The 11,400-nt window shown below is 44.8% G+C and overlaps 1 protein-coding gene across 1 annotated transcript; it reads left to right on the top strand.

Annotated features, from left to right (window-relative positions):
* The first annotated feature begins 703 nt into the window (after nucleotides 1-703).
* PSMC6 (proteasome 26S subunit, ATPase 6) lies at nucleotides 704-11,252 on the top strand. The gene is given in 15 exon segments (XM_088166457.1): nucleotides 704-853; nucleotides 1,692-1,771; nucleotides 2,007-2,046; nucleotides 2,409-2,461; nucleotides 4,275-4,342; nucleotides 4,734-4,847; nucleotides 5,355-5,469; nucleotides 6,243-6,309; nucleotides 6,392-6,505; nucleotides 6,631-6,692; nucleotides 7,688-7,726; nucleotides 7,728-7,809; nucleotides 7,900-7,980; nucleotides 10,140-10,211; nucleotides 10,756-11,252. Coding segments are annotated over 15 exon segments (1,233 nt in total). The 5' UTR covers nucleotides 704-726; the 3' UTR covers nucleotides 10,875-11,252.
* Nucleotides 11,253-11,400: the final 148 nt, after the last annotated feature.

Below are 11,400 nucleotides of genomic sequence, written 5' to 3'. Positions count from 1 at the left end.
GCAGAGCATGAGGAAAAGGTGTGTGATCCCTCCCTGGCAGTGCCAGCAGCCAAAAGTGTTCCCCATGCCAGCAGCCTTCCCTGGCACACATTTTGGGATGAGCTCCTGGGGTAAAGCAGGATTTGAGGGAGCAGCTGGAATTTGACTTAGGTCCCTTGCAGAGCCATAGGGACACACCATGGGATGGGAGTGAAACCCCAACATTTTTCTTGGGTTCCCAAGAAGAAGAGCAGGGATGGATGGGAGATTGGGAAGGAATTCCTGATGTGAGGGTGGGCAGGCCCTGGCACAGGGTGCCCAGAGAAGCTGTGGCTGCCCCTGGATCCCTGGAAGTGTCCAACGCCAGGTTGGACACTGGGGCTTGGAGCACCCTGGGACAGTGGAAGGTGTCCCTGCCATGGCAGGGGTGGAATGGAATGGAATTTAATGGGATAATTTAATGGGATGGGATTTAATGTCCCTTCCAACCCAAACCATCCCATGATTCCCTGACCTCCATGGTGTCTCCCCACCTCTCTCCTCCGCCTTTTATCCACACTCCGCGGCCGCTCTTTAACCCACGCTGCCTCTTTGAGCACTGGCACAGCCCGTGCCCATCGCTGTCGATGCTCGCGGCCCTCGCCGCCCCTCACGACAGCAGCCGCGTGTCGCGACAGCCGCGGTCCTCCGCGCCGGCAGGGGGCGCTGCGCGGCGCTGAGGGCCGGGCGGGAGCGCCCCCCGCCGCCATGGCCCTTCCCGGCATTCCCTATGAGCGGCGGCTGCTCATCATGGCGGACCCCAGGGACAAGGCGCTGCAGGACTACCGCAAGAAGCTGCTGGAGCACAAGGAGATCGATGGCCGCCTCAAGGAGTGTGAGCGCGGGCACGGCGGGCGGTGAGGGGATGGGGGGGTGGGCGCCGCTGAGCGCCCCGCGGAGCCCCGAGAGGGAGCGCGGCGGCCGCGGCGCTGCCCGCGCTTCGTCATGGGCCTGGCCGGGCCCCGGGGAGCCGGGGTTGGACGGGGCTCGGCGCTGCCGGTGCCGCGGATGGGTCCTGGTCCCCCTGCGAGGGCTCCGGAGAGTCACAGATCACGGAATCATTTAGGTTTGAAAGGATCTCTGGGATCAGCGAGACCAACCTGTGACTGTCACCACCTTGTCAATAGACCAGAGCACTGAGTGCCAAGTCCAGGAGTTCCTTGGACACCTCCAGGGTTGGAGACTCCACTGTCGTCCTCGGCAGCCTTTCCCCAGTGACTGACCACCCTTTCCTTTAAGAAATTTTTTCCTAATATCCAATTTAAACTTACCCTGGCAGAGCTTGTGCTGTTTCCCCTTGTCCTGTCCCTGTTCCCTGGAGCAGATCCCAAATCCCCCCGGCTGTCCCCTCCTGTCAGGGAGTTGTGCAGATCCACAAGGGCCCCCCTGAGCCTCCTTTTCTCCAGGCTGAGCCCCTTCCCAGCTCCCTCAGGAATTCTCCAGCCCTTTCCCAGCTCCCTCAGGAATTCTCCAGCCCCTTCCCAGCTCCCTCAGCCTCTCCTGGTGCTCCAGACCTTTCCCCAGCTCTGTTCCCTTCTCCACATTGCCTCAAGGGTCCTTACTGCTCTCCCAGTCTCACTCTATCTGCAGCTTTGCTGCTGGAAAAGGGTCTGGTCCTGTGCTTTTATGGGGTTGAAGGTTACCAAAAATCCTGTGTTTCTTTCCTCTTCTAGTAAGGGAACAGCTGAAAGAACTCACCAAGCAGTATGAGAAGTCAGAAAATGATCTCAAGGCCTTGCAGAGCGTTGGGCAGGTAAGTGAAGGAAATGAGGTGTTGGCATCCTGTGCTGCTTGTTGACATTGAATCTGCCTGGATGGAATCTTTACATCCATTTTTAGCATCAAGAAAAAGAAAGTGGGAACGGTCCAGCTAGAACAAACAGGGACTTTGACATCAGGAGCTGATGGGTTAGGGGTGGGTTACAGAGTGTCTGAGTCCTGCAATGTTAATTTTTCATGAGGTTAATGCTGTATTTACTCTTTTACAGATTGTTGGTGAGGTTCTTAAACAGCTGACAGAGGAGAAGTGTAAGTACACTGAACTGTTAGATTCTCTGAGATTGTGAAAATCATGGAACCATGGGCTGGTTTGGGTTGGAAGAAACTTTAAAGCTCATCTCATTCCAACCCCTGCCATGGGCAGAGACACCTTCCATTCTCCCAGTCTGCTCCAAGCCCTGTCCAGCCTGGCATGCAACAATTCCAGAGATGGAGTAGCCACAAAATAATAACCTTTTAAAGTTTAAATCTTGTTAAAGTTTTGGAGAAATAAAGAATTGAAGTGTTGGTGATCAGATTATTGGCAGAAAAACATTCTGTATAATTCAGAAGCACAACTCAGATGGTGAATTGAGTAAATTTGGGTTTTTTCTCCCATTTTCTTTCTCCAGTCATTGTGAAGGCTACAAATGGACCAAGATATGTGGTTGGCTGTCGCCGTCAGGTAATTGATTTGTGTGAATATTCATTAAAATTGGCTTTGGTGTGGAATATTAACATTGCATTTCATTCACTGGGTCCCTAATGGGGTGTTTTTTTCTTCTGTAATGTGCATATCACATTGTTTACATTGGTACCTGCTCCCCTCTCCCTTTGTAGTCTCCTGGTGGAAAAAAAAAATTTACAGCATTCCCAGGTCCTTGCATGTGTTTTATGATTTTTATTGAGTCAAAATTCTGCCCTTCTGCCTGATTTTGGACTCCCTGAAAATGAATCATTATGAAAATTGATAATTGTGTAATGTCACCGTTGCTGTGCTGTGCCTGTTGCTGTCATACTGCTGAGTTTTAGATTTAATGTTATTTCATCATATTTCATAATCATGGAATAGTTTGGGTTGGAAGGGACCTTAAAGTCCATCCAGTTCCACCCCCTGCCCTGGGTAGGGACAACTTCCACTATTCCAGGCTGCTCTAAGCCCTCTCCAACCTGGCCTTGGACACTTCTAAGGATCCAGGGGCAGCCTGGGGGGCCTCCCCACCCTTATAACCAGGAATTTCTTCTCAGTCTCCCATCTAAATCTTCTCTCTCTGTGTTTAAAGCCATTATCTTTATCCATATCTTTTTTTTTTTTTCTCTTTCTGGAGAGAAACTGATTTTCATTGCAGAATTTTGGGACATAAGTAAACAATTCCACTCTGGGGCATGTGAGGTAATCTTGATGTTCTGTGTTGAAACAAAGGTGAATCCTAAGGAATAGGTTGTCCTTGGATGAACCAGCATCCAAGACAAACTTTGGAGTTTATTCTTCACTAAAAACCCTCTTTTATCTTAAAAGATCCTTGATTTATTCCCAGAGGTTCAAAAACAAACCAAAAACAAACCCCTTATTGTTTTCAAATGTCAAAATATCACAGAGAAACAATTTCCTCCTGAACTAGAAGAATGAGTTTTTGATCAAAGCCCCTCGTGGCTGAGCTGCTGCTGCTCAGGAGGGAATAGAGCAAGGCTGTTTAAGTGGGAGCAAAATTACTTCCCTAATCTCAAGTGCATCAGCTAAAAAGGTCAAGTGGTTTCTCTTTGTTTTTTTCTCACTGTAAAATAACTTCAGTCTGTTGGGCAGAGTTGAATCTGAGAGAATTCCAAGCTGTTACAAAGGTCTTTGGATAAGGAAGCTGGAAAGAGGCCTCAGTAGTGACCCCAGTGAGGGAGGGGGGGACAGCTTGATCCTAAACCCTTCCAGAGGCTCAAGAACCCACGTGGCAAGGGAGGACCCTATAAATCCCCCAGCAGGGACAATGGGAAACTTGCAGCTGTCCTGGAAAAGGGTTCTCAAATCCTCTTTTAATTGCAGCAAAATTTAGTAGGTGGAATGTGTTTAAAAATCCCATAAAAGTGAAATAAGCAGGCAAAAGCTGCTGAGGCAGGTGAGGAGGCATCTGAGGTGAAAAACTAATAATTGAACAGCTGACTTCAAAGAAGGGAAGTAATGGCACAAGAAAACGTTCAACTTTTTATGAGGGTTGTTTGGTTAGTCTGAAACAGCTGTTCCTGTGTGGAGCAGAGGGGAGGATTGGATCCCACTGATGCAGTCAGATTGACAGCAGCAAATTAAAAATTAATGATGGACTAGAAAACAGCCTTTGTTTTAAAAGTGGTGGAGGTAAGTTAATGACTGCTTGGTGTGTCACTCTGCAGCTTTGTTTTTTTCTTGTGTGGTGATGGATCAAGGAGTGCAAACTCCAGTGAACATCTTGGCTAAAATCAGGGATTGTGTTGGAGTGGGGTTCTAACAGAATTCCTTTTTTTGGGACTAGCTTGACAAGAGTAAGCTGAAGCCAGGGACAAGAGTTGCTCTGGACATGACCACTCTGACTATTATGAGGTAGGATTCTGCTCCTATCATAAAAAGGGGGGAAAACATTACACAAAGACTTGAATAATCACTTGTGCAATATTTTGTAAACCATTTTCTGCAAAGCAAATGCTTAAGTAAGAACAGTTACTTGAGAGAAGACTTGTGCATCTGTTTTATATGATTCTAAAAAGAAATTTGTTCTTTAGAAAAATAATTACAGTATTTTCAGCCATATTTTAAGCTGTGTTTTAAACTTTAAAAAGTTTTCTAGGTTTGGAGTTTTTCTGTTTTTTCAGCTTGTAAGGTGGGAAGAGAAGAAATAATGTTCATATTGCTGTAAAATTTATGGGAATAATGTTATGAATTTATAAAAATGTCTACACAATAAAAATATCTCTTTTTAACTCTTGTTTTGCAGATACTTGCCCAGGGAAGTGGATCCACTGGTTTATAACATGTCTCATGAAGACCCAGGAGATGTTTCCTACTCTGAGATCGGAGGCTTGTCAGAACAAATCCGGGAGTTACGGAGGTACCAGTGCCTCAAACCCCCATCAGCCACTGAGCTCTCAGTGGAGCTTCTCAGGACAAAAACACCTTCCTGATGTTTGTCCTCCATCACCATGGGGCTCTTCAAGGATCCTCTCTGACATCAGTGCTTTCCATCATTCATTTAAAGTGCTTGGATTGGGATTATAATGAAAATAATCCTTTAGAGAAGAGGGTTTTAAAGGATCCAAGACCCTTTAGGCTGTGGGAGTGCCCTGAAGTCAAGTGGGAGGAATTTTACTCAAAAACTGCCAGGATTGCTCTGGGGAATGGAATTAGGACCAGTAGGGATGTGATTTGAGCAAAGAGCATTGAGAGGAAGCAGGAATTGCAGAGCCAGGGCATGGAAGTGGATTGATCCATAGGATCTCTGACATTTTCTTATTAAACTGTTTCTCACACAAAAATGCTGCCAATAAATAAAAATGCAGATACATGAGAAACAGGCTGGCAGGTGCATCATTACCTGTTTTAAAATTCAGAGGCTCAGTTTGTTCTCTGTCCCTTCCCAGGTCATTGAACTGCCACTTACAAACCCAGAACTATTCCAGCGTGTGGGAATTATCCCTCCAAAAGGCTGCCTGCTCTACGGCCCCCCCTGGTGAGTCTCAGCAAAGGGCAACAAATGTTTGGTTGTTGTTTTCAGGCTGTGTTGCTTTCAGCCTTCTTTGTTTCTCCTTCTTTCACTTTTAATTTTTTTTTTCTTTTTTCTTTTTCATTTTTCTATTTTCTTTCTTCTCTTTTTCATTTTTTTTCTTTTTTTTCCTTTCCTCTTTCTCTCTCTTTCTCTCTCTTTCTCTCTCTTTCTGCTCTTCTTCTCTTTCTCTCTCTTTCTCTCTCTTTCTCTCTCTTTCTCTCTCTTTCTCTCTCTTTCTCTCTCTTTCTCTCTCTTTCTCTCTCTTTCTCTCTCTTTCTCTCTCTTTCTCTCTCTCGTCTCTCTCTTTCTCTCTCTCTCTCTCTCTCCTCTCTCTCTTTCCTCTCTCTCCTACTCTCTCTCTTTCTCTCTCTTTCTCTCTCTTTCTCTCTCTTTCTCTCTCTTTCTCTCGCTCTCTCTCTTTCTCTCTCTTTCTCTCTCTTTCTCTCCTCTTTCTCTCTCTTTCTCTCTCTTTCTCTCTCTTTCTCTCTCTTTCTCTCTCTTCTCTCTCTTTCTCTCTCTTTCTCTCTCTTTCTCTCTCTTTCTCTCTCTTCTCTCTTTCTCTTCTCTCTCTTTCTCTCCTCTTTCTCTCTCTCTCTCTTCCTCTCTCTTTCTCTCTCTTCTTTCTCCTCTATCTTCCTTTTTTTCCTTTTCCCTTTTTTCCCCCCCTCTTTCCTGAGTCACTGGCAGGCAGTGTTGAGTCAGTAATTAAACAGCTTCAATCTCTTGTCTGTCCAGGTACAGGAAAAACCCCTTTTGGCCAGAGCAGTTGCCAGCCAGCTGGATTGCAACTTCCTCAAGGTGTGTAATGGCTCTGTCCCCCACACCCATTGGGTCTGTTTGCTCTCCAGTCTCCTCATCCACCCCCTGTGTCCTTCCAAGGTGGTGTCCAGTTCCATACGTGGACAAATACATCGGTGAGAGCGCTCGGCTCATCAGAGAGATGTTCAATTATGCCAGAGATCATCAGCCCTGCATCATTTCATGGATGAGCATCGATGCTATTGGTAAGGCTCATGGCCTGGGGGGTGGCTGGGCTCTCCTTTTAGGGCTGGAATCAGCTAGAAAGCCAATTCCCCCGTTTCAAAGGCAAAAATCAAATAGCAGAACTGATGGGTTTGGTGTGCTGCAGGTGGGCGCCGCTTTTCTGAAGGCACATCAGCTGATAGAGAAATTCAGAGGACTCTGATGGAGGTGAGTGTCCAATTCCTGACTGTGGCCTCAACAGCCACATTAAATAATAATCCAGGTGTGAATTATTACCTGGCTTTGCAGAACCTTTTCTGGGTTAGTGATCCTAAACTAGAAGTGAACTAAGTGCTGCTTTTACGAAAGGCAGCTGCACATCCTGGTAACTCAGCCATGAGTTCAATGTGGAGACTAATTGAATCTTTAAATTGCTGAAATGATTTAGGATATTTTCTTTTGCTGGCTGCTGCTCCCTGCATCTTTGAATGTTTGGAGAACCCCCCACTTTCTGTCTCTTTTAGTCCCAAAGACACCCAGTCTATAGCATTTTTTTGGCTTGTTGCAGTTGGATTTTCAAAGCTAGGGAGGAGCACTTGTATTTCTTTGTTTCTGTAGTAATTGCTTTGATAAACTGGGTTGTGTGAAGAGAATATTAAAACCACTGGTGACAATTAGGAATTCTGAAGCTAATGGGAACCTTCCTTGGCCTGTGTTTGCAAACAGTGTGCCTGATTCAAAATAATGTGTCTGCCTTCCATAGAGAATTGAATCACTGTGATCAAAGAGCAAGTGCTTTGAGTGTTCACAATGAAATGCCTTCCTGTGTGTGGATTAGTATTCCAGAGGCTGTTCTTCAAGTCTAATTGGAATGTCCTGGCCTTGGTGCACTACAATCCAAATGTGTCAGGCAGCCATTGGCTCCTTTAGTCCGTGCTATATTTTCTTTGCCTCATTGTTTTAGTCAAGTGTTTCACATTTGAGCTCAGCTGTGCTCAATGTCCTTTTCTCTGGGTAAAGCATTTTCAGTGTCTCTCTTCAGCCCTTCATTGCTTGGGATGGAATTCAGGAAGCTCAAGGCCTTGTAGGATTTTTTTTTTTTTTTTTTTTTTTTTTTTACTTCAGAGCTTTTCATCTTGGTGAAGAATACTTAGGCAGGGAAAACAAATCAGACTGGGGAAGGTTTGGGGTTATTTAAAAACCAAACTTCTGTTCCCTGTTAGTTGTTGAATCAGATGGATGGATTTGACACTCTGCACAGATGTTAAAATGATCATGGCTACCAACAGACCTGACACCCTGGACCCTGCCCTGCTGCGGCCCGGAAGGCTGGATAGAAAAATCCGTGAGTTTCTGCTTCCCACTGCCTGGAAGGAGGATGTAATCCATGGGAATTGTGGGTTTCTGCTTTTATTGAAGCTCTAATTCTTTCTAGATATCGATCTACCAAATGAACAAGCCAGATTAGATATTTTGAAGATTCACGCAGGTCCTATCACTAAACATGGTGAGATAGGTGAGTAGAAGTTCCTTGCATGTCATTCCTAGAGATGGGAAGAGGGTGAGTTGTTAAAATGATTCTTTACACTGCCCACACAACTTCCCCTCTTGGAATTCTACTTGTTTTATTTTTTAATGCATCCTTATTGAACTGTTATTAAGTCTTTGAAAAGGAAAACTGAATATAAACCCTTGGAGCCCAGCTGGAAACTGGAAAATCAACGTAGTTCTCATCAGGCAGTTTCCTGTTTCTAATGGAATGGCTTAGTGAAAGTAAAGAGTGTTTTCATTCACCCCTCAATGAATGAAATATTGTTAATGAAGTCTGAAAGCAACAGTCTTTAAAAGTCAGGGAGAAACCTTGGAGTTGGAGGATGGCATAAGCAAAATTTTTGTCTGGGTAGTGGTGTGGATCATTCTCTCAGGAGTGTAAGGGTGAGGAATAACAAGATAAAATGAGAGAGGTTTATTTAAGGACTGTGTTACTCTGAGCTGCCCAGAGTCCTGCTCTCAAAGTGACTCCTCCCAGCTTTCCTGGAGGAAACTGGGGCTGGGATTTGCCTTTAAAGCAGCAGTGGGAGTGCAGCAGTGCCCCAGGGCCCCGTGCCACCCCCACCCCCTCCGTGCTGACAGCAGCGATTCCTGCATCCCCTGGAGCTGATCCCAGTCACCATCTGGCTGCATCAACAGCTGCAGCTCAGCTCGGGGACAGCAGGACAGAGCTGGGGGAGGGCCAGGGCTGGGCATTGCTTTTCTTAGCAGCAGTGTTGGCTTAAACCTGCACGTGACTGCAGGCTACGAGACAGAGGGAGCTCCAAAGCAAATCATGAACCTGAGTTAAAGTTCTTGGAGAGAAACTTTAAACAAGGCACAGAGTGACAGCACAAAGGGGGAATGGCTTCCCACTGCCAGAGGACAGGGTGAGATGGGATATTGGGAAGAAACTCTTCCCTGTGAGGACGGTCAGGCCCTGGCTCAGTTTTCCCAGAGAAGCTGTGGCTGCCCATGGATCCCTGGAAGTGTTCCAGGCCAGGTTGGATTGTTCCAGGAGGCTTGGAGCAAGTGGAAGATGCTCCTGGCCATGGCAGGGGTTGGAGGGAGATGGTCTCTTCCAACTCAAACCATTGTGGGATTCTGGAATTCTACTTCATCCTGTTTTCCTGTGTTTGGCACTGGAGTGGAGTAGGGTGGGATCATCCCTTCTGCCATTCAGCAAAGTGAGAGGTTAGGTCCTTGCTAAGTTCCTGCATGTAATGTGGAAAAACTGTGATGCTCAGCTTTGATACCCCCAAAGGAAAGCCTAAACTTAGCAGCAGGGTGAGGTGGAAATTGGATTAAAATCCAAAGATAAGGATTTGCTCAGGTGATGAGATTTGCATGAGATTCTCCTACTTCCATCCAGATGTCTGCTGAAAACCCTAAACTCACAAACCCTGCACTCTTCAACCTCATTTCTCTCACTTAAGTTTTTTTACTTTGCAATTATGAAAATAATTTTTTATATGACATTGTACTACATGAAATTAAAATATAGCTGAAGAACTTCTCATCTTTAGGAGCTTTTTGTTTCTTGAAATAAAAACATTCAGTTCAAATGTTTTGAATTTTATACAGACAGGAAACTGAAACATTTTCCAGGGAGTTGATAGTTTTAATAAGCAGCCTTGCAAAAATCAGAACTTGCTGAAGGTTCAACAGTGGTTTAGAAATTGATTTCCACTGAACTATAACCAAGGCCACTCTTTTAGTAAATATATGTGCATAAAATATCAGGCTTAATATATTAAGACACTAAGTGCCTTTATTAGATGGAGTGTTGGAAGTGGAAAGGGACTGAGTTATGACCACTTGGAGATAAGTTTTCTGGGTTTTTACAGCATTTAAATGATAAGAACATTGCTTTGATGGAGCTTTTGCACTTCATGTGGATTCTTGTAACCACAAGTTGGTAACTTTGGGATTTAATTATATAACATGAGCTTTTGGCTGCCACACATTTCTGTTTTAATGGAAGGGCTGATACAGCTGCTGATTCCAGCTAATTTATCAGCCCAGTGGGCAGATCTCTGTTTGCACTGAAATCCAAGTTTGGGAGCTGGATCTGTGTTTTCTTGGCATCCCTAATGGCAAGGGTGATTTATTGCTGTTTTATGAACATTGGTATTTTATGAACAGATTATGAAGCAATCGTGAAGCTCTCAGATGGCTTCAACGGAGCAGACTTGAGAAACGTCTGTACTGAAGCAGGTAATTCCTTAACTCTTCATTTGGATGTGCTAAATCTTGGATAATGCTGAATCTTGGAGCTGTTCCTCTGTGGATTAAACCCAGGAGCTCAAAAATGTTCTGCTGGAACATTTCAGTCGAGCTGTTCTGAGCCAGCCACTTGTTGGCTGATCATGATGTGTCCCACTGTCTCGTTAGAACCAGATACATCCCAGAAACAGGGATTGTTGTACCCATTTTTCTCCTTTTTGGAGAGAATTCAGTGCTCTTGGTACCTGAGTGCCTGGAGAGTTGATGCTATTTTATGGGTTTTTTTTCACATGAAAATGTGTGCATTCAGGGTGTGCCTGTATGGGCAGGCTGATTAACACAGCAAATGCACACTGAGAGTTTAAACAAGTTTTGTTTTTAGTAATCCCCTAGTTCAGAAAGGTGAATTTCCTCCTCTCACCAACATCCAAGACATGGGAAAGTCATGTAGGTAGTGTAACCTGGATCAGTTTTCATTAGAATTTTGAGTGAAACTTCATGTTCTGTCTTCACACTGTTAAATCCTCCCTCCCAGGGATGTTTGCTATCCGTGCTGATCATGACTTCGTAGTTCAGGAAGATTTCATGAAAGCTGTCAGGAAAGTGGCTGATTCCAAGAAGCTGGAGTCCAAGCTTGACTACAAACCTGTGTAAATTAACCATAGAATTTGTGATTGATTGTACACATCCTACTGGGTTAATGCATAAAAAAAAAAAGAGAGAAATAATGTACCTCTTGATTATCATTGTAAGGTGTTTGTGTAGCATGTAGCTAGTAATTTTGGGAATGCTAGTTGCAAGTTGGCTACAGGAGTGTGTTTTCTGTACAATTCTGAAATGCAATGTTCATTACAGCCCAGGCTCAGTAAAAATGTGTGGAGATGTGTTGTTCTCTTAGCAATTATGGTGGGAATTTATAAACGTGCCTGAAGGGATTCACAAACAGAAGAAAAGTCAGTTCATTTCTTGGCTTTTTGTATATCAGTAAATCTCCTTTCCCCAAACAGTTTATGAATAAAACCTGTTTAAATCTGTTTATCCTGGTGGACTTTGTGTGTAGTTCTCACAGAGAGGTGAATTTTGTGAACTCTTCTGAGTTTGAGGAGCAGCTTTTCTCTGGTGTAAGGATTGGAGTCCTGTGCCTCCTATACCAAACAGAGGCAGCCTAACCCTTGGAGAG

This window comes from Sturnus vulgaris, chromosome 6 (assembly GCF_052056855.1).
Source record: "Sturnus vulgaris isolate bStuVul1 chromosome 6, bStuVul1.hap1, whole genome shotgun sequence".
Taxonomy (NCBI): domain Eukaryota; kingdom Metazoa; phylum Chordata; class Aves; order Passeriformes; family Sturnidae; genus Sturnus; species Sturnus vulgaris.
This window is presented reverse-complemented; position numbering and strand designations above follow the sequence as displayed.